The sequence below is a fragment of the Sprattus sprattus genome (assembly GCF_963457725.1).
Source record: "Sprattus sprattus genome assembly, chromosome: 2".
Classification (NCBI taxonomy): Eukaryota; Metazoa; Chordata; class Actinopteri; order Clupeiformes; family Clupeidae; genus Sprattus; species Sprattus sprattus.
This window is the reverse complement of record NC_137921.1, coordinates 40,584,982-40,607,705: the sequence shown is the minus strand read 5'-3', so window position 1 is coordinate 40,607,705 and position 22,724 is coordinate 40,584,982. Positions and strand designations below refer to the sequence as shown.

At 40.1% G+C, this 22,724-nt stretch overlaps 2 protein-coding genes across 2 annotated transcripts; one reads left to right on the top strand and one right to left on the bottom strand.

Moving 5' to 3' along the window:
• Nucleotides 1-354: 354 nt before the first annotated feature.
• LOC308382751 (14 kDa phosphohistidine phosphatase) lies at nt 355-1,702 on the bottom strand. Its single transcript, XM_080860279.1, has 3 exons — nt 1,536-1,702; nt 833-957; nt 355-525 (listed from the first exon to the last, which is right to left on the bottom strand). Exons 1-3 carry the CDS (start codon nt 1,675-1,677, stop codon nt 433-435), a joined length of 360 nt encoding a protein of 119 aa, XP_080716405.1. The 5' UTR covers nt 1,678-1,702; the 3' UTR covers nt 355-432.
• A 9,336-nt stretch (nt 1,703-11,038) lies between these two features.
• On the top strand, nt 11,039-16,603 carry LOC308382518 (E-selectin-like; the record flags this gene model as incomplete). The annotated part of the gene is made up of 14 exons (XM_080860213.1): nt 11,039-11,159; nt 11,378-11,773; nt 12,305-12,412; nt 12,526-12,717; nt 12,993-13,184; nt 13,484-13,672; nt 13,858-14,220; nt 14,427-14,615; nt 14,801-15,163; nt 15,366-15,554; nt 15,786-15,899; nt 16,118-16,139; nt 16,264-16,347; nt 16,490-16,603. The coding sequence occupies 13 exons, from the start codon at nt 11,039-11,041 to the stop codon at nt 16,322-16,324; spliced, it is 2,499 nt and encodes an 832-aa protein (XP_080716339.1). The 3' UTR covers nt 16,325-16,347; nt 16,490-16,603.
• Nucleotides 16,604-22,724: the final 6,121 nt, after the last annotated feature.

Below are 22,724 nucleotides of genomic sequence, written 5' to 3'. Positions count from 1 at the left end.
TGCATTACCGTTAAATTACTGTTCCAAGGCTTTTCTTTCTCTCATGACAAGCAATCATGACTCTCCATACATCTTGGTTTGGCCCAGTGGGGTTGGAGAGGTAAAAGTGAGCAAGCTATTTTCCCGTAATTTTTCCTCATACAGTTTCCAGAGGAAAGAGAAGCATGCTGGCAGAAATAACCACTAGGCTACTGTGCAAATAAAGAGGATGGTTGCCCTGCATCATGAGTTCAGTCAAAACAACTTTGTAGGCCATCATTTCAGTGTGCAAAATATTATCCCTTAGAGTTTGGAAAGGAAAAAAACAACTGAAACAATTAGTGTTTTGAGAGAAGAGAATGAATGCACACAACATATGCCAATATCTTTTTTTATTGTTTTTTTACTTAAGTCCCAGCAACCCCCACAGGAAGACAGTGAAAACATTCAGTCTTATTTCTTATCATCAGACCATCTTATTTCGTAGTCTTTGAATACTGGTTTCAGCTTCTCCACCGTCACTGCATGATCAGCCTTTCCATAGCCCTGCACACAGCAAAGGAACACTAAATTGTTCAGGTCCAGGTTATACATGCAATACAATTTAAATATTGCACGTTTATAATTTCGGGTGCCTATTCTGAGCAATGGGATTATTGAAGCAATTCCATGCCACAAATTATAAATGTAAAAATTGAATAAAAAGCCATAGCAATAACAATATGTTTCGTTCAATTTGTACAATGTTGCAATGCAGAAAAACACTGCTACCGCGCTGTGTTTCATTCAGCTCAAATATTTCAAAGTGCCTTTTTGCGATGATGGATTTACTTCCGTCCACACTAATGCTTACAGTTGATTCCCCAAATACTCGCAGTTTCTTCTCTTGACTGTTATGCTCAATCCTGCCTCCTCCCAGACAGACACATTCCAGCCCAAGGGCCTGCATGGCTGGATTCACCTTCTCAAAGATGTGGTCTACAACGACAAGTTCAATGCACACATAAAACATAAAATGGGCATCGTGTGACCTTAGGGATTATAATGCAATTCATACAGTTGCCGAGTCGCTGCTAACTTGTAAGTTATATACATTAGCCTAATTATTCTTTATGGTAATAACTTGGTGCAGAGGTAGGCCTACCTACCCAATTGATGTTATCTGCATTGAGCTTATTTTAGCAAACTTTTGAGGCAAACATTAACCAGTCAACGCAAGTAACATCACTCCTGACATAGCGCCCTCTTGTTGCTCACAGTGAGCAACAAGAGGGCGTGATGTCAGGAATCGTGCACCCAGGAAACACAACCTCCGAAAATAGTCTCTAATGTAACGTTTTGGTACATCCTTTCATAATAGTTTCTCGTTTAGATTTGTCTAACACTTCAAGGGATTTCATCGGTTGTTTATCTACACCTCACTATCCGCAAAATGTTTTAATTAAGCCGACTGATATTATTAGCAGTAACCTACTTGTCATTTTAGGTAGGCTACGCTGCAGCTGTCAGTCAGCAACATTGAAAGCTCGTGGCCAGACGATTGCGTGCGAACTTACTGTGGAACTCTGCACTTTTTGTGCCTCTGACAATGTCTTTGTGAGCCTCTCCATCTTTCACTTTTAACTTCACCAGTATGTATTTGAACTTTCCGTCGGGATCTATTTCAACGTCGGGGACTTTGCTCAGAGCCTCTGCCATTCCGCCTTCTGGTAGCCTGCAATTGACTGGCTGCCCGCCATCCACGCGCAAGCGCAGTTAAACGGGTGGTGTCCTGTTAGTAGCCTAGCTTACCTTATCTGGTCATTTGGTTAAATTAGCCTACACACAGTACCATAGTAGGCTACTTAACCCTCCTGTGGTCTTCACATTCTTTATACCCCACATGTACTCCCGGGTCAAATAGACCCGCCTTCACTTAACCCTTAAAATAAAATAAAATAAATTGTAAACACCAAATCTATTTTGTCTGACAAAACAACTTGTCATTAACCACAAATTCTGTGTGAATACCTGAGTTTTCCCTCTTAACCGTTGTTGTGGTGTTTTGTCAAGTTGAAAAAATATCATTTAGGGGAACACAGTGGCTGGTCATTTTGACCTGAAGACAACAGGAAGGTTAGAGATGTAAAGATTGCTCATACAAACAAAAAAGCAAAAGTAAAGCAGTTCATTTTAGTATTTTTTTTTAAACAGATCACAGATCACAGATCTTCTCAGGTAAAGTCAATATGTTTAAACAGTAGGAATGTTGCTATCAATCATAGTTCTGTGTGATATTGTTGTAACAAGGCACAAAGGTAAAGTGTGTGTCTGTTTTTTCCCATTCTTAACATATTAATATATCTAGCTAGCCTGGATACCAGCCCGAACTCTGCCCACAACATTTTTGGTCTGGGAGCTTCGGTCTGGCTTTGAGCTAGTTGGGAGAGAGTATCATCGGTCGGATAAAGCCGCACCAATCAAATTGTCAGGGCGGGCTTTATACGATGATGGACAGATGATCAAGCGGTAGATTCGAAATCCTCCCAAGATGGCCGCGTATCGGGAGCTTGTAAGTGGGACATATTTTATGTAAATTATGCTATCTACACAACTTTTTTATGTCTACATTGACTCGGTTAGTTGTATATGTGCAACACGAATGTTGCCAAGGATTGTATGTCTTAACTGAAGCGCCCTAGACCATTATTGTTAGGTCATTGCTAACGCTTACACCAAAAATCCATTGAAACACATAGTAGCTAGCTAGCCTTGCTGCTAATTAGTAACGTGAGCAGGCATATCTCAACAGATATTGACAGCGCATTCATTTTGAAAGAGGAACAGAGAAACGCGATCAAGGCATTTGTCGATCGAAAATATGTTTTTGCCGTCCTTCCTACGGGATCAGGTTAAAGTTTTAATGTATCAGATGGTCATACTACGTTGATCTGATTGGTTCTAAGAGGCATTTTCCCCCCCTGGTTCGTTGAAACACGCCCATAATCACAGCCCAATGGTTTAGTATCAGACTCATATTCTGACTAGAATTATAAGTATGACATCGTCAGACTAAAATTTTGCCTGGCCAAGCAGTGCTCTGGTTCAGCTCATATCAGGGCAGTTAGAGTTCACAGTACATTGCAGTTAGAGTTGATTAGTCATCCACTTGTTTTCGAACCAAACCCAGCAGTCTACAAGAAAATGCCAAACAAGTAAAGACATAATCAAAAACACAGACACAATCATCTCTAATGACATTAGAGTGAATCATGATGGAAGCTGTTTTTTCCATCAAGAAAGGGAAATTACCCTTGGCATTTTGCCAGTTTTTCTTTCTCTCTCTTTCTCCAAGTCAACCCACCCTTCACAAGCAATCTGTCTCCCTGCCTCCCCTTTCACTTTCCCTCTTTTCCTGTCCAGCATTTAGGCGTGTGGATTTTCCCATCGACGGAAGGTCAGGTTTACTCTCCCGGAGCTACCTTCCCAGAACCTCTGCACTCTTGGGCCATTGTTAGTGGCACCCCCATGTTTAGAAATACAAACACAAATGTCCTCCGAATTGTTTGCATTTTGTCAATTACGCCCCAAAGCTATGGAACATACTGCCCATAGACATCAGGGAAGCCAGCTTGCTTAACATCTTTAAAAAGAAAACTAAAAACATACCTCTTCACATTTGCCTTTAACTAGCTCAACTTTGAACTTTAAATTAAATGTAATTATATATATTATATATTCACAGCCCTAGCCCAGGCTGTGAAAGGATTACAATTTTTTAATCAAATTAATCACAGGTTTCTGTGGATTAATCATGATTAATCACATATTTTTCTCGGTATATTTTTGTGAGAAAAAGATGTATGACAAAAGATATATACATTTAAAATGGTTTCTTTTTTTATTCATAAAAAACTAAAACAATGGTGCTGCAACTGCTGCAAAGCAATAGTCTTTGCTATTCCATATTGGACATTATAAAACAATTGATAGTTTTCAGTGACGTCACAACAATTGTTAGCTGACGGGCAAAAAGAACAGCGAAACAGCGAGAAACAGTGAAAAACGCCGAGCAGTGCCTACTCAAATACGATTGCCATCAACCACAGACCATACCACTATAGCCAGACAGAAATATTCAGAAGGGAAAACAAATTAGGAACTTGTGATACATTTATTGCAGGTGTCCTGACATTTTTATTTCGTTAACCTCCCCACAGTCCCTGTCTGAGCTCCAGTGTGGAGATATTTACATCTAGGCCTATCTAATAGAAAATCCGTCCCCATACACATCTCACAGAAAGAAACAGAAAGCCTACAGAAGCAGAGATAGTTATTTAATTTTCAGAAGTGGTTGGGTTCACAACGATGTCATCTGGAAGGTGAAAGCTAAAAACCATCTTCATAATAAGAGCAAAGATAAATGCCATTTATTAGCTAGGTACCAGCTAGCGAGGTACCTGCTGTAAGCTAGCAGCCGTTAGCCTACCCAACGATGTTCGTTATGTTTTGAAACAATTCCCTGGTTTAAACCAGTACGAAAACCTTGTCTGGCGAATGACAACTTAAATGATCTTCCCATATATTTTCTACTGACATTGTAGTATTACTAGTTGAATGACAAAATACACTAGCCTAACCTACTTGCTTGCTTAGGTACTAAGGTAGATCAGCAGCTGGGTAATCCCATTTGAATCGTTTTGATGCTTTGTTTGTCTTTATTACTTGATTTGTTCCCATTTTAGGTAGTTATTCTGATAAATTAGGCGACCAGAACAGGGTGACTGCTTTTCTTTCCAGCTCCAAAAGTAAGTCTACAGTTTACTGTGTGTCCGAGAAAAGTTGAACCAGAAGGCGCATACAATCAGCTGGCAGCCACGGCGAAATAAACACTTCTTGTATCAGCTGGCAGGAGCGGTAGCGGGTTTTAAATGCGATTAAAAACTAAATCCGGGGTTGTCTCCTCGCCGATTTAAACAGCCAACCGAACAACAGCTGTCTGGCATTTTACTAACTTATATTAAAAGAGCTTGAAAGGTGGGTGGTTCCTGTATTAACTCCCGTGTTAAATAGCTTTGGAACGTCTTTTTTGCCCTTCAGCTGGTCATTCTGACGTCAGCTGAAAACTATCAATTGGGTTCTAGCGCGTAATTTAGCTGTTTCTGATTGGACGAGAGACGTTCCATGCTATAGGTTATTCTTCAACACACCTACAGTTACGGGACTTTTCACAGCTAAAAATAAATCACTCCGCGATGAAACATTCGCATTGATGATAACCGTTAATTCAAAGTTTTTAAAATTCCAAACCAAGACGTTGACAATGGAACTATTTTTTGTTGCGGAGAAACAATGGCGAAATAAACTCTTGTTGGAGAGACTAGTTATGTACTTGTAGTCGTTATAATACAAGTTGACATGAACCATAACTGTTTGGGGGTGTTCTCTCAGCTAGATAGTTAGCTAGATAGTATAGTTAGCTAGATAGTATTCGCTAGCTGGCTAGCTCAAGAAGCTTAATTTACTTTGGAGCAGACATGTGTGTTTGTTGATCTTTGATACATTGAGTTGGAAGCAAGGTCTCCCACACTGTTAAATCCACAGCCGGCTCCTTTCCTCCTTTGTTTTGGGCTTTATAAATGCGGGAAAAAAACGACGTGTCGCTCTAAAATCTCAGTCCCGTATCAACACCGTTTCACCATGCTCTTCAGACCTCAAAGTTGTCTGACCCTCTTCTCTTAGTAGAGGTTGCTCAGGTAGGATTAGACGAGGGCCGTTCAAGGGAGGAGTTTCGCGAACGGTCAATTGTGGGTTTATTGGAAGCTCATTCTGCACATGCATTAAATGAGTAAAAAAAAATTGCGCATTAATCCTGTAAATTTATCATTGCGTTTACGCGTTATTTTTCACAGCTCTGATATATATATATGTGTGTATGTGTGTGTGTATGTCTTACCTTGATCTTCTTCGCGATATTAAGGGGTTAGATGAAATATATCTCTGCAGAGTTTTATTTTCTATCTTATGCTATGCATTTTATGAATTCAATTTAAACATTTTTTTTGTTCTCATCTATCATATATTTTTATGCTAATTTTAATAATAATTATTATTATGTTTTATTTATTTGTTTTGCACTACATCCTAGTTTTTATGTTTATTTGATGTCTATTTTTAAGAATTTGCTGTAAAGCACTTTGAGCTGCATTATTTTGCATGAAAGGTGCTATGTAAATAAAGTTTTATTATTATTATTATTATTATTATTATTATAAGCAAGGCAAAGCTTCCCTGCACTGGGTCCTGAATGAATAATTTAATATATTTAAACCTATAGAACGAGTGACATTCATCCCTTTTAAAAACACAGTAATAGTACTATTGAAGCATTAAAGATTAGAGAACACATCTTCGTCTTTGGAGTGAACAAAAGGACAGAGGTCAACGTTAGGGTCAAGGACAGTGGCCCTCTCTTCTCTAAAAACAATAAGGATGCTGACACTGCAAAGCCACAAAGTTTCACTTGAGGAAATGTGTGCTTCTTTCTCACCGAGTTTAGCCTTATTTCACCCCACTAGTTTGAGACAGGCAGCAGCAGAAGGCCAACACTGACTGTGAGCCCAGGTGTAGTTGCTGTTAGCCAATGGGCTGAGATAAACTAGGAGTCAAATGTGCACATTAAATCATGTGAGGACTCCTGCTGCGAATGTGGATGTTATTTTTGTTTGTTTACTTACACAGAAAACTAGTGAGTGATGAAAGTTACAAAAATAAAATGATAAAAATGGAGGTGATGAAAATGCATTTCAATTGAAAATTAGTTGGGTATAAATGTATGTGAATTAAAAAATCACAGAATTTTTGTAACTTCCACTCATGATAAATGGCTGTATGGCTGTTTGGGTTGTAAATGATGAACAATGAATAAAAATGATGAAACGTGGCTCTGTTTTCATTATATCATGTGTTCATCAAATCAACTTCATCAAATCACTTGATAATTTATCACTCTATTTTTCATTTTACCTTCATTTTTACCCCTCTGTTTTTCACCTCAATTTTATCAATTAATTTGTGTTACTTTCACCCTTCATAGAAAACAAGGGTATGACACAGGATTCATTATGACTGACTGCAGAGGTTGTGCCATCATGCTTCCTTGATAGGCTATGTTACATACAGTACACACCAGTGCAGCATATAACAAAATAGATTCAATAATGCCTAAACTTAACGACGTTTAAATGTAGTCAATTGGTGGGAACTTATCTAAAGTCGATTACAAAAACAGCAGTGTGAATAATACATCTTAATAATACAAATGGTGGTTAATGATTAATATAACTTTAATTTATGATATTAGAAGGTGTAGTAGTGCTTTGTCCATTTTGTTCCAAGTATTACTGTTGCTATTGCTGACAACTGATGCTCTTTCTTAGCCTGGTGACACCAGCCTACGTATTTCCGCCTGAATTGATTTCAAGCTCATACTCAGTCTGGCCCAACCCCGTTGACAATCGTCTCCAGGACTCAAAATCCTGTAGGACCAATCAGCGAACAGTTCAGAGCTGTGACGCAAAACTCGCCTTGGAGGAAAAGACATGAAAAGCTATCGGAAAAGTTGTCTCAACTCTCGAGAACATCAGAAAATTAAAAGGAGAACAAGAGTATTTTCTTGTAAGTTTTATGATTGGAAAGGACGTTGTAGCTCTTCTCCCAACTGGCTTTGGGAAGAGTTTAATCTACCGAATGCTTACTAAACGTTGCTGATTGGTTAAGGGAACTCCGATGATTTTAAACCTCAAGCTAAGCACCCGCTCATCTCGGAAACGAAAATGCATAGCGTTTTGCCAGACTGAAAGACGGAATGAAATGGAGTCACAGGCTGGTAATGGCCAGGCTAGCTCTTTCTGGCCTTTACACTAAATTGTAGGAAGTGGCATAACAAAGAAGGTCAAAGAAACCCATTCATAAGTTACATAATGAAATCTGTCTGGGATTCCAATGAGTCAAATAAGATCCAATATTGTTAAATGGAAACTGGGCAACACTCACATTCAAATGTTCCTGAAATACATGAGTAAGGCTTTCAATAAGCAGTTTTTTGTAATAACCTCCCCTCCTCCCACTCCAGCTCCAGCCATTCAGCACTCAGCCACACCTGTCTACTAATCATCAAGGGTTTTCTCCTCTGTTTTGCTCATCTTTTTGGCTCATTGCAAACTTGCCAAGGTTGATTTTAAGCATAGTTCTGAAGAATTCTGATTGCAATTTCAACCTGTTAAGCAGCCTGTTTTTTCCCCTGTCCTGCCTGTTTTCTGACCGCTTCAGTTTCACAATCAAGTCCTGTGTTTCCGCACTTGTGTCCAGCTGTGGTTCTGTGTCATTTTTAAAAGGCTCACTGAAATAATCATTTTATTCAGACCTAATTTATTAAAGTGAATGATCATTGGGAACTTTATTATCATTTAAACCCCAAACATTAAAAAAAATAACTTTAAGAACAAAATATGACAATAAGAGGTTCCCAAAGTACAATTAATTACAGATGTCACTACATAGAATTATAAAAAAGCAACAGCCTAAATGAAAGGGTTAGAAGTGAATGTACAATTTCCCCTCATTGCACACTGTAACCAGTTCCCTCAGAAAAAAACCTATAGCTTTGCCTCAGTTCTAAAAAATATATGCACTTTTCGTATTAAAAAAATATGCACTTTTCTTATTCAAAAAATATGCACTTTACTTATTACTGTCTGCTTACACCCTCTGGGGGCAGGTAGACACTGCTTTTTTAGTAGTCAGGAGCCAGTGATGCCAGAATGTGAAAAAATTCAGATGAATGTTTGTTTTAATCAGACTTCCTTGGTTTCAGCCTGGTTCAGTGACCATCCCAGGCTCACAAATGTTTTTTTCCCCACACACATATTCTTCATTTCCCAGAGCATTTTAGCATATGCTCTCAGCATAGAATACACAGAAAGGCATATTTCCCACTGGTTTTAGACAGGGCAAAGATCAAAGAGTCAGTCCAGAGCTGCAGAACAGAGAGTTGTGAGTTGTGAGAGTTGTTTCCATTGCAAAGGTTGTTTTTACTATTGTTTAAACGCCTCCTGACAGTGTTCCTGTAAGAGTCATCCGTGTGCTGAAATAATGTAGCTTGCACAGGAAATGCCAATTTAAGGGAAATAGGCCTTTTTGTGGAAGTGGAAATAATACGTGTGTAAGAGAATGTCAGGTATTGTGTGTTTTCGACAAGTTGTGTGTGTCGTCTGAGATCAAAGTTTTCGACTTAGAAGTTAAATGGTTGTACCGATGTGAGTGTCGTTTTGAGAATGTGTGTGTAGTTTTCAGAAAATTGTGAACTGTTTCAGAGAAGGTGTTTTAGAAGTCTGGAAAAACTGTAAGGTACACACTAGCCACCTGTGAATTCCAACGCTGAAGATTAACTTAAATTGAATAGTTTTGAACATGGGAGGCAGTGTTGTGGATACACTTTGAAATGGGAAATTATTGGATTGGATTTAGTTTTATAAAACAACTGGATTGGAATGATGGATAGGACTCCTCATTTGGGCAGATCATGTTGGATGACTTGGGATATGAAAATGAAAGGTTTAGTTATGGCTGAATGAAATCGGGCTATTCTGGCGTGGCGTTATGTGGCGACCCTCTCTACAGAAGGATTTAAAACAAGGTTTGTCCATGCAGCATATTTGAGTAGGAACAATGGAGACAAGTTGTCTCCGTGTTTATGTGTGAAGTCCATATTCCAGGCGCCTGCAGAGTCTAACATAGCCCGTCTCGCATGAGCCATTTCCTTCCTTTCAGCAGTGAAAGGGAAAACTTCCCCCTTTGCATTGCAAAGGGCAGCCACTAGGATCACAGGGAAATTCAGTTACGCTTGCCAATCAACCTCTAGCTTAAAATAGAATGCCAAGAAGATGGTTAAATACAGCCAATGAAAACAATACAAAATAATATTTCCGCCTAAACTCACAATCTCAGTTAACATCACTTAAATATTCACAGGGAAGTTCCTGATTGCTAAAATATCTGTTAAAATAAAATGGAACCTTGAAAGTGTACATTTGGGTGTTTTCGAATATGAGCATTTAAACCAAACCAATTTTCATCTTCTTTCTCTGTTGTTTTCCCGACTCAGCATTACTCTTCAAAGCACAGTTCAATATTTTCATTCTTTTTGGCACTAATTAGGTGAAATTGAAATTGTGTTTATTTCCATGCATGCAACATTAGCAGCGTTGTCTTGTTATTATGACTGTGGTGGTGTGGTGTGGATAGACTCAGTGTTCCTGCTTTATACTACTGGTGATGTTATTATTCAGTACAGTGTTTGGAAAAACACTCACTGGTTTATCAAATATTGATTAATATGGTTTCAAAATGAACATGTGTGCAGACCTCTTCCAGACCCCCTAGTTCAGAATTTGTTCAGTTTTGTATACAAATGTTTCATGAGCAAAGCCCCAAATCTCCAACAGCCCACTGTGGAAATACCCTTAGTTTTAGGTAACCATGGAGTTATCAATATAAAACTGTTTTATCAGTAAAACAATACATTTTTGTTTAATTCAAGGAAAGCAATCAGGGTAAGCCAAATGTTTTCAAGTGGGGAATTTGTGAGGCTGGAGCCCACAAACACAAATACAGAGATCCAGAGAACTTCCTGACTGTGAGCATATACTTCCTGTTGTGTGTGTGTGGGAAGTCGTTCTTACCCTTCTTGATCCTTGAAGAGGAGAGGAATTTCACAGATTATAATGGAGAGAGGTGGGATATCTGGGAGGGAATTTCCAACTTTTCCAAAGCCTACTGGGTCAACGTCACTTCTGGGAATTTGGGGCTCGGGTGGATTTTTGGATATAAAAGCCTGATACGATTTAGAGGCTTCAGAAACTCATCATCCACGTGTAAAGACAGATAGAGTTATCCATCAGCTTTAGCTTGCCTCAGGGGGAAAAATGGTTAGTCTCATGATATGTAGCAAACTTATAGTTTGACAGACAAATATGCTAGTAAAGTCAATGTATCTTAATGTACAGCTATTCTATTGGGCATGATTTGTTTAATGATTAATTGCTATATTATCATCTTTGAAATGTATCTTTGTGCTTTACAGGAATTTTGCTACCAAAGAGGGAACATGCGCCTCATCTTGACAGTGCTTGTCTTCTCAGGTGTGTAGCCAATGTTCATTTGCATTTAGTTATTTATTGTAAATGTGTTTGGCAATATGCTACCAAAGACATCTCTTTGCTGTTTCATTTATGCATTGGTTTTGACTATATATTTAATGATAAATATAGATTGCAGTGACTGTATAATCAGAATATATTTAATCAACACAACAAAACATAAATACATAAATGCCTTACTCCTTTACTGTTTACCCCAGTTTTGACAGGGTGGCTGGAAGTAGCAGGTTGGTCCTACCACTACTCTAACATGCCGTTGAACTGGAAAAATGCCAGTGACTGGTGTAAAACTTGGTACACAGACATGGTGGCAATCCAGAACAAAGGCGAGATTGAACACCTCGACACTATTCTGCCGCAGAAACAAGGCCACTACTGGATCGGCATTCGCAAGATAAATGGCAATTGGACTTGGGTCGGAACCAACAAAAAACTGACCACGGAGGCCGAGAATTGGGCTGCCAATGAGCCCAATGATGCCTATCGGGACGGCGCAAACGAGGACTGTGTGGAGATGTACATTAAGAGAACTAAAGACACGGGGAAATGGAACGACATATCTTGCAGCAGGCTAAAAACAGCTTTGTGCTACACTGGTGAGTGAGGCAATGGGTTGGTTGTTAAATCGGAGATGCTGCCTGTAGTGAGTTTACTAAACTAAAGAGTTTTACAGAGCTTTTTTTAAGCATCGGCTAAGTTAGAGCACTATTGGAGCACTATTGTTACTGAATTCTGGCCAAATGCCACCTGTCAGCACGCTTCCAAAGGTGGAGATATTTAGTCATTACGGGCCGTTTTATAGAGTGACTTTGTGACACCTTAAGTTGAGATCAGTTAATTAAAATAAATCATAAAGTGCCTATAGAAAGAAAATTAACTTTGACCGGGATCAAACTCAGAATGTCTGTTGACCGTGACCAATAGGCTATGGATATCTCATATCTACAGAATTCCGTACCAATAGTCACTTAGATTATTTCAGGTATTATACTTTCTAACAAGTAAGCCTTTAATAAATTCACTGTGCTGTACTTGCTTAACTAAGAAATAAAAAAAAAAAGATGCAGCAAGATGTTTATTAAAATGATAAAAATTATCACTGTCTCCCTTTTCTTTGTTTTCTCTAGCCTCTTGTGAGAAGAATTCTTGCAGCGAGAATGGAGAGTGTGTTGAGACCATCAACAATCACACATGCAAGTGTTTTGAAGGCTTCTATGGTGAAAAATGTGAACATGGTAGGCCTCAATCTACTGCTATTTGATCAGATATTTGTACTATTTTTCTTTCGTAAGAAGTCCATAAAATGGTTTTGCCTTTATTAACCATGGTCTTGCTCTGTCTCAACTAGTTGTCCAGTGCGAGAGGGAGAAGGTCACGACTCCGCAGAAGGGCTCTTTCAGCTGCTCCCACCCCCATGGGAATTTCTCCTACGGGTCAGATTGTATTTACTCCTGCCAGCCAGGCTACAGGCTCAGCAGCTCCGAGACCCTCAGATGCACTCCCTCTGCTGCCTGGTCCAGCACGCCCCCGACCTGTGAGGGTATGTTGTTCCTCGCCGCTCTTGTTGTCATTGCTACTGGCTCTGTTACTTACCTGAGGAAGTTAATAAAAATTAGATAATTGTCCATATTCACCTCACATGTATGATATCAAAGATGATAATGATGTAGTGAATTAAGAGTAAACTAAGCTATTTACGTATTTAGATATGTATCTAAATACAATTGAAATGTATGGGTCCCATATTTTGCATTGCCCAAGCTTCTCATGCCTTCTCGAATGACTTATATGACCTCTCTCTCTCCACTGCTGCAGTGGTTCAGTGTGATGAGCTGGCCAAGCCAGATAAGGGCTCCATGATCTGTTCCTCTCCGCTGGGCAACTTCAGCTACCTGTCCCTCTGCCAGTTCACCTGTAACAAGGGGTACAGCCTGAACGGCTCCCTCTCCTCCTCTCTCATGTGCGGAACCAAGGGCCGGTGGAATGACACACAGCCCCAGTGTGAAGGTAGGACAGATTCCTTGTACGCCTGTTATAAACACAGGAAAGGGGAGAGGGTATGATATCAGCAAATAAACATTTAAAAAAGTTAAATTCAATTTGTCATTTCAGAACTGGCAGGTTTACTACAAGCGTTTTGCAGATAAAATAAACACTTCATATCATACTAGTTACTTGGGGCAAATGGCATTCATTTATAAACCTATAAATCCGGATTATATGTCTGTAGCCTTAAAAAAATTGCAATATACAATAAAAGCCTAATGGAACGTGTATCTTCTCTCTCTCTCTTTCCACTCCTCCAGCTGTTCGCTGTCCTGCCATCAGTAATCCACAACATGGCCATATTTCCTGTGACGGAGCCCCCACAACGCCTAATAGCTACCCAAACCAGTGCAGGTTCACCTGTGAAGATGGCTTCCGCATGAGTGGCATGTCTGCGATCAGCTGCACAGCATCTGGACAGTGGACTGACCAGCCTCCCCTGTGTGAAGGTAAAAGAAAATCTCCAATTGGCAATACATATATATATACAATGAAGGCAAGTTATAATAAGAAAGTAAAATCACAAATGGCATCACACACACGATTATCTTGGGACTTTCTACATTTCCTCTGCACCATGGTTTATGTTTTTCTTACTCTCCATCTTTCTCTTCCCTCTAAATGTACCCTTCAGCCATCACATGCCCAAGACCGGAGAACCCTCACCTCCTCTCCAACTGCACAGACTCCGTGAATGAGTGGCAAATCGGATCTGTCTGCTCCTTCAGCTGCAGTACCGGTTTTGACCTGCAGGGGAAGCCCAATGTCCAGTGCAGGGGGACGGGTCAGTGGAGCTCCCAGATCCCCACCTGTGTGGAGGTCCAGTGCCCCCATCTTGACCCCCCCGTGGCGAGCAGCATGAGCTGCTCTGGCCTCACCATAGGTGCCGTCTGCACCATCAGCTGTGACGAGGGTTTCATCCTGCAGGGGGCGCCCAGAGCAGTGTGCACAGACAGCGCTGAGTGGTACCTGGAGGGAGAGAAACCCAGATGCAGAGGTACGCACTCACACTAGGCCAAACACCCACATTTTACACTGATGTTGCAGATCAGTGAGTGGTGCTCTCCCTTGTAGCTGAAAGCCTTTGCTTTGTGTTGGATTTGTGATAGTCCCACACACTATTTGGTCCTGTCTAAGGTGTCCCTTCCTTTTTCTTTGACTAATATAATTCTTCTGTCTCACTCTCTCTTTCCACTCCTCCAGCTGTTCGCTGTCCTGCCATCACGGCTCCGCAACATGGCCATATTTCCTGTGACGGAGACCCCACAACACCCAATACCTACCCAAACTGGTGCAGGTTCACCTGTGAAGATGGTTTCCGCATGAGAGGCGTGTCTGCGATCAGCTGCACAGCATCTAGACAGTGGACTAACCAGCTTCCCCTGTGTGAAGGTAAAAGAAAGTCTCCTATTGGCAATGCATATACATACAATGTAAAGAAGTTATAATAAGAAAAGAATATGGCATCACACACACCGCTAATCTGGGGACTCTGTGCCTTTCTACATTTCCTCTGCACCATGGTTTATGTTTTTCTTACTCTCCATCTTTCTCTTCCCTCTAAATGTACCCTTCAGCCATCACATGCCCAAGACCGGAGAACCCTCACCTCCTCTCCAACTGCACAGACTCCGTGAATGAGTGGCAAATCGGCTCTGTCTGCTCCTTCAGCTGCAGTACCGGCTTTGACCTGCAGGGGAAGCCCAATGTCCAGTGCAGGGGGACGGGTCAGTGGAGCTCCCAGATCCCCACCTGTGTGGAGGTCCAGTGCCCCCATCTTGACCCCCCCGTGGCGAGCAGCATGAATTGCTCAGGTTCCTCCAGAGGAGCCGTCTGCACCATCATCTGTGACGAGGGCTTCAGCCTGCAGGGGGCGCCCAGAGCAGTGTGCACAGACAGCGCTGAGTGGTACCTGGAGGGAGAGAAACCCAGATGCAGAGGTACGCACTCACACTAGGCCAAACACCCACATTTTACACTGATGTAGCAGATCAGTGAGTGGTGCTTTCCCTTGTAGCTGAAAGCCTTTGCTTTGTGTTGGATTTGTGATAGTCCCACACACTCTTTGGTCCTGTCCAAGGTGTCGCTTCCTTTTTCCTAGACTAATATAATTCTTCTCTCTCTCTCTTTCCACTCCTCCAGCTGTTCGCTGTCCTGCCATCAGGGCTCCGCAACATGGCCATATTTCCTGTGATGGAGACCCCACAACACTCAATACCTACCCAAACCGGTGCAGGTTCACCTGTGAAGGTGGTTTCCGCATGAGCAGCGTGTCTGCGATCAGCTGCACAGCATCTGGACAGTGGACTGACCAGCCTCCCCTATGTGAAGGTAATACAAATCTTTCTCCTGCAAAAAAGTTGCTCTCTCACACCTTTTCCCTTCTCTTCCAAGAGATAGAGAGAGAGAGAGAGAGAGAGAGAGAGAGAGAGAGAGAGAGAGTGAGAGAGAGGGAGGAAGGGATAGAAGATGTGAAAAGAGATAGTAATGGGCAATTGTACTGATGTACTGAGTCTGTTTTTCTTCTCATGTGTTCATTGTTGCTGCCCTCATTCATTGCAGCTCCAACTGAGCCTCTCATCAACCCCAGTACCATCATGATGGCAGCAGGGGGCGCCAGCTCACTGTCTGCTCTCTCCTTGATCTTCTGGCTCCTGAGGAAAATGCAACGGAAAGGTGAATATACACTATATACCCCATCAATGTATTTCTGTTACATCAAATCAAATAAAATCAGACTTTATTTATACGGCGCATTTCATACCAGGAGGTAACACAATGCGCCTATCAAATGAATAGTTGTATAGAACACTATAGTCACGCATAGAACATATTACCTTAGAACCTTTCCATATTACCACCAATGGTAATCTTCATCTTCTTTTTTTCCACAGGAAACAAGTTTGATCTCAACAGGTTAGTACACTGATAGCCTCTTCCTCTATGATTAGGCAGATATATGAGTTACTGTGTTTATCCTAGAAGACGAGTCCTAGCACCAATACTTAACTGTCTTCTATGTCTCCCTGACTGTCCACAGCACCCTTGACACAGCCGAGCCCCCTGAGGTCTACAGAAACAGTTCTGATAGTCTCATTTAGAACTGGAACAACACACACAGCATGTAAGCAGGAAGCCGCCCTTAACCTTGATGACAGCAACAGTGATTATGATAGTAATGTAAAATCAATTGACAAATGTATGGTAAAAAAAACAAACAGAAAGATTGGACTGAGATGGCTGACACTTTGCTTTTGTAATTACAGGGCTGTGGCACTCAACCGAGCACAGGGTTATGCGGAGAGGGAGACAGTGGGAAGAAGGGGAGGCATGAAGAATGAAAGAAATAAAAGAAAGAAAGAAAGAAAAAACAAGCAACCTCACAAGTGATATGTGTTTTTAACTGATTGATGAGTCGCACTCAGATGGGTGAAAATGCCACAGTCAGTTATTTGGTTGCCAAAAGCTGTGAATCAGAATTAACTCACATTCACACACACACACACACACACACACACACACACACACACACACACACACACACACACACACACACAACCACACACACACACACACACACACACACACACACACACACACACACACACACACAACCACACACACACACTCCCTTAATTCTCCCCAACTCTAAGGGGAACTGGTGTGCTGTATTGTTCTTCATCCTTAGGGAAGATTTTCATATTTATTTGGGCATATTGTTCATGGTAAACACTGCAGGAAAAAGTATTGTATGTATTATAAAATAAATGTATTTATTTTTAAATCATTTATTTAAAATTATTTGTATTATTGGTTGTTATTATTATTTGTTGTGAATCACTGTGCTTTATTGTTATTCTATATTACTTTCTGTTTCTGTGTAAATATTTAGGAATTAAATATGTGTACTTTTTGCTGCCTGTGCTACAGTTTCAGAAGGTGAATAAAATTCTTGAATTTAACGTGTTTCTCGTCATTATGCATTTTCCAATTATTTCTTTTTTTCTTGTTAATGAAACAGTCCCCATAGAATGTACAGGCCATTTTAAGCCTGTTTCTAGTTCTGTCTTTCTTTGGCGAAGTGATCCTTAATTAGGGAGCATAGGAAAGTTTGGATAACCTCTGCCTAAGGCATTTCATGACCACAGAGGTATTGCACTAGAGTGGACTGAATTATTATGGCCCCTGGTATGTTAAGATTAACCTAAGTGTCCATTAATACTGTAAGGAACAGCATGTCAATTTAAGTACTGTATGTGGCCGGTAATGGATATAGTAATCTAAACTTTCTGCACAAAACGTTCTGCATCAGGGAATGGTTTGGTTGACTCAAAAGAATAATGATTACTGTTCTATCTATTTTACTCAGGGCTTTAAGTTCATCCCTGAATATCAATGACCATCATGATTGGAAAACATTTCTTGGTTCCCAAATACTTGATGAGGCAGGCAAGATTCTCTCAAGTGATTTTCTGCTCCTCCTGCTATGATAATCTTCAACAATATGTAATATAAATTTGTTAATGTTTTGATAATGTTAAAGTAACACTATGCAACAGTTTGACACTTTTTGGGTTATGGTTTCATAGGCATCTAGTTTAGGTAACATCCCCAAATTAATTTTGAAAGCATATGTTCATGTAAAGGACATATAAACACATGTGTCTTCCCCACTAGCCATCCAGGATAAGCCCTATGTAATTCTGTCTAACAGGCTGGTACACCCTGCAAAAATTAGTGTGTTGGCAAGCTTCCATCAGTGTCAGCTGGGCTGTTGGTGGTGTTTGCAAGGTTTTTGCATGACTTTTAGGGAGTTAGCTCACTAGTTTTGGAGTAGAACTCCGTATTGCTGCTGTAAGGATTATTTAAGAAATGCGCCACAGCGAATGAGGAAAACTGACACTAAATAGAACATTTTATTTTCATGCTGTGGGTTGTAGAAAAACATGATAGGAAATTTGTGCTATGATGAAATTACTTCATATAAAACAAAATGATGTAACAGAATGTCATAGTAGACTGTACATGTATGTTTGTGAAGTGAGTGAATGTGACTATGGTGCGTCTTTGAAAGAAGCTAATCTGGCTCTGGCATTCTACCTACTCATATATTTGTCAACAGGACCAGTGCCATTGTGTCCAGAGAAAGAAGAATGTTATGCTGGGAAGGGTATATGGGTCTCCAGGGACGTGTACAGTAGTGGGCTAAGGTTGCTCAGGCAACTGCCCGTTTGCCCTCCTCAACTGAAGTTGCCCCTCCGAAGGAAATATATATATTTGCGATCAGGGGACGGGGGCGTAGCCAGAGATGGGCAAAAATACATCAAAATGTATTTTGATACAAAATACAAAATACCCTTCAAATAAATGTATCAAAATAAAATACAAAATACTGTTGCCAGAAAATGTAACAAAATACAATACATGTATGTTGTATTTTTAAAATACAGGAAATACTTTTTCTGAATTTTCAGTTTTCTCTCAATTTGCTATAGCAGAACATTCAGGTTTGGGCTATTCACTGGCGTAACGTAGTTATCACGGGCCCAGGTGCAGGCTATTATGACGGGCCCTTGTCAGTGTTGTAAGGCAGTGGTTCCCAAACATTTGAGTCCAGTATCCTTTTTTTCATGTTTGTAACCGCCACCACGCCCCTGCCCCCGCACACATATTCCGCCTATTACACCTGTCAGTATAATTTTTTCGCTGAATATAGGTACCGGTATATATATCAGTATTTTTGGCAATGTGTCTTGGCTATTCAGACTATTTAGATTGACATAAATATGTCTATGGGCCCTGGCTACGGGGCTATATAATGTACACAAAGCTCTGGTGAAACCAGTAAAATAGGAAGAACAGTCACAGAATGTCAGTGTAACTAAGCAAAGCTATTAAAAGACAACAACTTGATTGATTTTGTATATATATTTTTGCAGGCAGCAGCTGTGTGACTTTCACGTTTTCACAAAACAGGGCTCTCATTGCAATCTCTATGGCTTCCGGGAGGGCTATCCCCACAATGCTTTCGTCATACGTAATTGCGTATAAGGACGTCATACGGCTTTGATCAAGTCACATTCTGTCAAGATGGCTAATGTTCAGTGCAACAACACGATTCACTCTTTGAAAGAACCTCCTTTTAGTCGGTGTACTAATGAAGATAAATTGACAAGGATCAAGACAGCTATCTAAGTTTTCGACCTGAGCCCTGTTTTGTGAAAAAAAAAATGGATTTAACATGAGAGTCAATGAGAGAGATCTGGGGTGATTTCCTTTTCGCCCCATAAAGGGGCGGGCCATAAGAAGCACCACTTCTGGCTAATTGACTGATGCCTGATTCGACAATGACATTCAGAGGCAGATCAGATGGTCTAGTGCTAGAAAAAAAATCTCCTTCTGCCTAAACTCTGGAGGAACTATTTTGAGTATTTTAAATACAAAATTACTCCACTCTAAAGTATTTTGTTACAAATTACATTCGATTTTTTATCGGCCCTATCAAATACAAATAACAAAATACTCAAAAGTAAATTAACTAGTATTTCAAATACAAGTAATTGAAATACTGCCCATCTCTGGGCGTGGCAGCAACGTTTAGTGAGAGTTTAAAATGATATAGGCAAAATTTGTGATCAGATGACAGGGGTGTGGCAGCGGCGGTTATTGAAAGTTTTAAATTATATTGGCAAAATTTGCGATCAGATGACGGGGGCGTGGCAGCGGCTGTGACAAAAAAATTATGTGTTGCCCCTTTTTTCCAGGGCAGAGCAACTGTGCACGTCCCTGTGGGTCTCTCTCTCTCTCTCTCTCTCTCTCTTTCTCTTTCTCTCTGTCTCTCTCTCTCTATCTCTCTCTCTCTCTTTCTCTGTGTATGTGTGTGTGCATGTACACTGTGTGATTTTGTGCCTGTGGGCAGGCCAGCCATTAGGAATTATGGAAAGGGAGACAAACATTTTCTGAAGTTGACCCCCTCATCCACACCCACTCCAGCCATAGACCTTTGACCCTCTCTGACGGAGGGTCTGTCTGTGGGCACATTTATATTTGTATGTATATCTGTATGTGCATTTTTGTTTCTGTGAGTGCATGCACTGTGTGTGTGTGTGTGTGAGTGTGTGTGTGTGTGTGTGTGTGTGTGTGTGTGTGTGTGTGTGTGTGTGTGTGTGTGTGTGTGTGTGTGTGTGTGTGTGTGTGTGTGTGTGTGTCTGTGTTTGTCTGTGTGTGTGTGCATTCACCTTTGCGTGCAGAGTCACGGATGCAGACACAGTGGCGGTTTCCTGCCTCTGTGACTCACTCACACTAAGTATGGTATGATCCTGTCAGAGGTCAGTCACTGTTGACAGCATATGCAACAGATTTGGGGTGGATCACTCACTGACCCAGCCCCCCTCCATCTGGCCCCTCTCTCAGATAACAAACACACTTGTTTCCATTACAGAAAAAGAAAAACACAGGATTCAGTATGACTGTGATTCAGTGTGGAGGTTAGAGAAACATGACCTGCATGTCAGGTCACTTGTGTAACTATTGATGGGCATCGATAGGCATTGACTGACCGTTTCCTGCCGTTTTCAGTAGCCATTCATTTATTTATTTATTATATCATCATAGACACTTGCAATTCAATTATGATAGTTATACTTATATACGTACCATCTCCCCAACATGTACTGCTCTGAGTCATAGTTTAATGTATTTTGATTTGTCCTTTTTGAAATTTTGAAATGTCTCTTAACTGCATGTTTTATCAAAAATACATATCATTTCTACCCATCACTTATTTAATTTGGGGGGATGTCCAATTCTAGGAAACAATTCCCAGTCATAAGATAAATATTCTGACAAAGGCTTACATGACATGCCAATGTAAATAACACATACAGTAGGACCATGATCATGAATTATCTGTTTTTCACCAGTTCCTGAAGATTTCAGTTGACTATCATTTGTTATTCATCTCTACTTTAACCATAGCTCTACCATTATTCACCCTCAAAAATCCACACTGTATGAAACCAGTTCAGTATGCTGTTTTTCAGAAACTGTACACACAAAAAAAACATTCAACTATTTTGACCTGTGATGGAATTTACAGTTCAATGTCTAGCAACCTTCTCGGAACACTGGCATTCATCTATTCAAAGTCAAGCCAAGAGTTTAAAAAAAAAGTGTAGTGAAGTTCCTTTTACACTAAAACATCCTGCTATTTTGTGTTGATTCCTGTAGCCTGACAGAGAACTTTGAGCTGTAGTGCTTGGGAGAAAGAGGCAGAGGTGAGATCGGCGTCAAAAGTTCGACAGCATAGGTTTTGATCCTGACTGGGAAAACCAATACAACAAGGAGAAGCACACCAGAAGAACTGAAGAAGGTGCATCGTGATAGCAGCAGACATGGTATGAATTTGATTTGATTTATTTCACTCATGCAAATCAAATTACATTAATGGTTAACGGTGAAAACTGATGGTAGTCAAAGATATCCAAATATAATTGTATTATTACAAAGACCATTCAACGACGCAAATACGTAAATATAGTATATCCACTGAACAAACAGGGGGTAGAATATGTACTGATTTAAAAGTCTTGTAAATATCTATTTTATTGTTATAATGTTTCATGACTAACCAGCTTTATGGAGAAAGTTAGGCAGAAAAGGTGCTTGAATAAGGCAAATTATATATTAATTTTGAGTAATATTAGTACATTTACCATTAACTACTACACATACACACACCATGACTTAACACCAATAGTGCTGAAGAATGCCAACTCTGGTCCATCGTGTTCTGAACGGTCTCCACTTTCAATGAACAGACTTGGGCGCATTGCAAGAAACTGCTGAGGACAGGAACCAGCATCCTGAGAGCACTGAAGCCACTCCTATTATTAGTAACTCTTTGTGAGTATAGCTCTACAGTAAAGGATGCCATGTGTCACATTTTAATGTTTTTATTTTCTTTTATGCATTAAGAACAGGCTTGGGAAGATGTGATGTAATGTTTCAAATGTAATAGGTTACAGATTACTAGCTACCCTTTTAAAATGTTATTAATAATGTAGCTATTTTAATTATTAGCTTTTACATTTGATTACTTTCGATTACTTTGGCAGATGAGAGGCAGTGCAAATTCAAACAAATGAACCAATCAAAAACAACACAAATTTGAGGGTATACTACCAAATGAATCAAGCCTGGCTTACAGCGTAAAGATGCAAAGCAACAGGATCAATGCCATATTATACATATAGGCTTTAAAGCATTTTACCAAAAATAATCTATTCAAATGCAACCCTTTTGTAATCACCAACATATTGATTAGTAACTGTAAATAAATATAAAACAGTTTTTTTAATTAAAGTAATTTGTAATTCCATGACCTGGAACTAGTTACTCCCCAACCCTGAATAAGAAATACATTAAGTTAGTTTGTGGACTGAAATAAATCAATCCTTGTTTTTTACAGATTGTTCCTGAAATGTTATTGTTTTGTGAATG

Bases quoted from the DNA above. Each gene is read 5' to 3' on its own strand.
- LOC308382751 (XM_080860279.1), bottom strand. From the start codon at position 1,677: ATGGCAGAGGCTCTGAGCAAAGTCCCCGACGTTGAAATAGATCCCGAC. The intron at 958-1,535 runs GTAAGTTCGCAC...TTGTCGTTGTAG, and splicing joins AAAAAGTGCAGAGTTCCACA to ACCACATCTTTGAGAAGGTG. The intron at 526-832 runs GTAAGCATTAGT...TGCTGTGTGCAG, and splicing joins GAGTATTTGGGGAATCAACT to GGCTATGGAAAGGCTGATCA.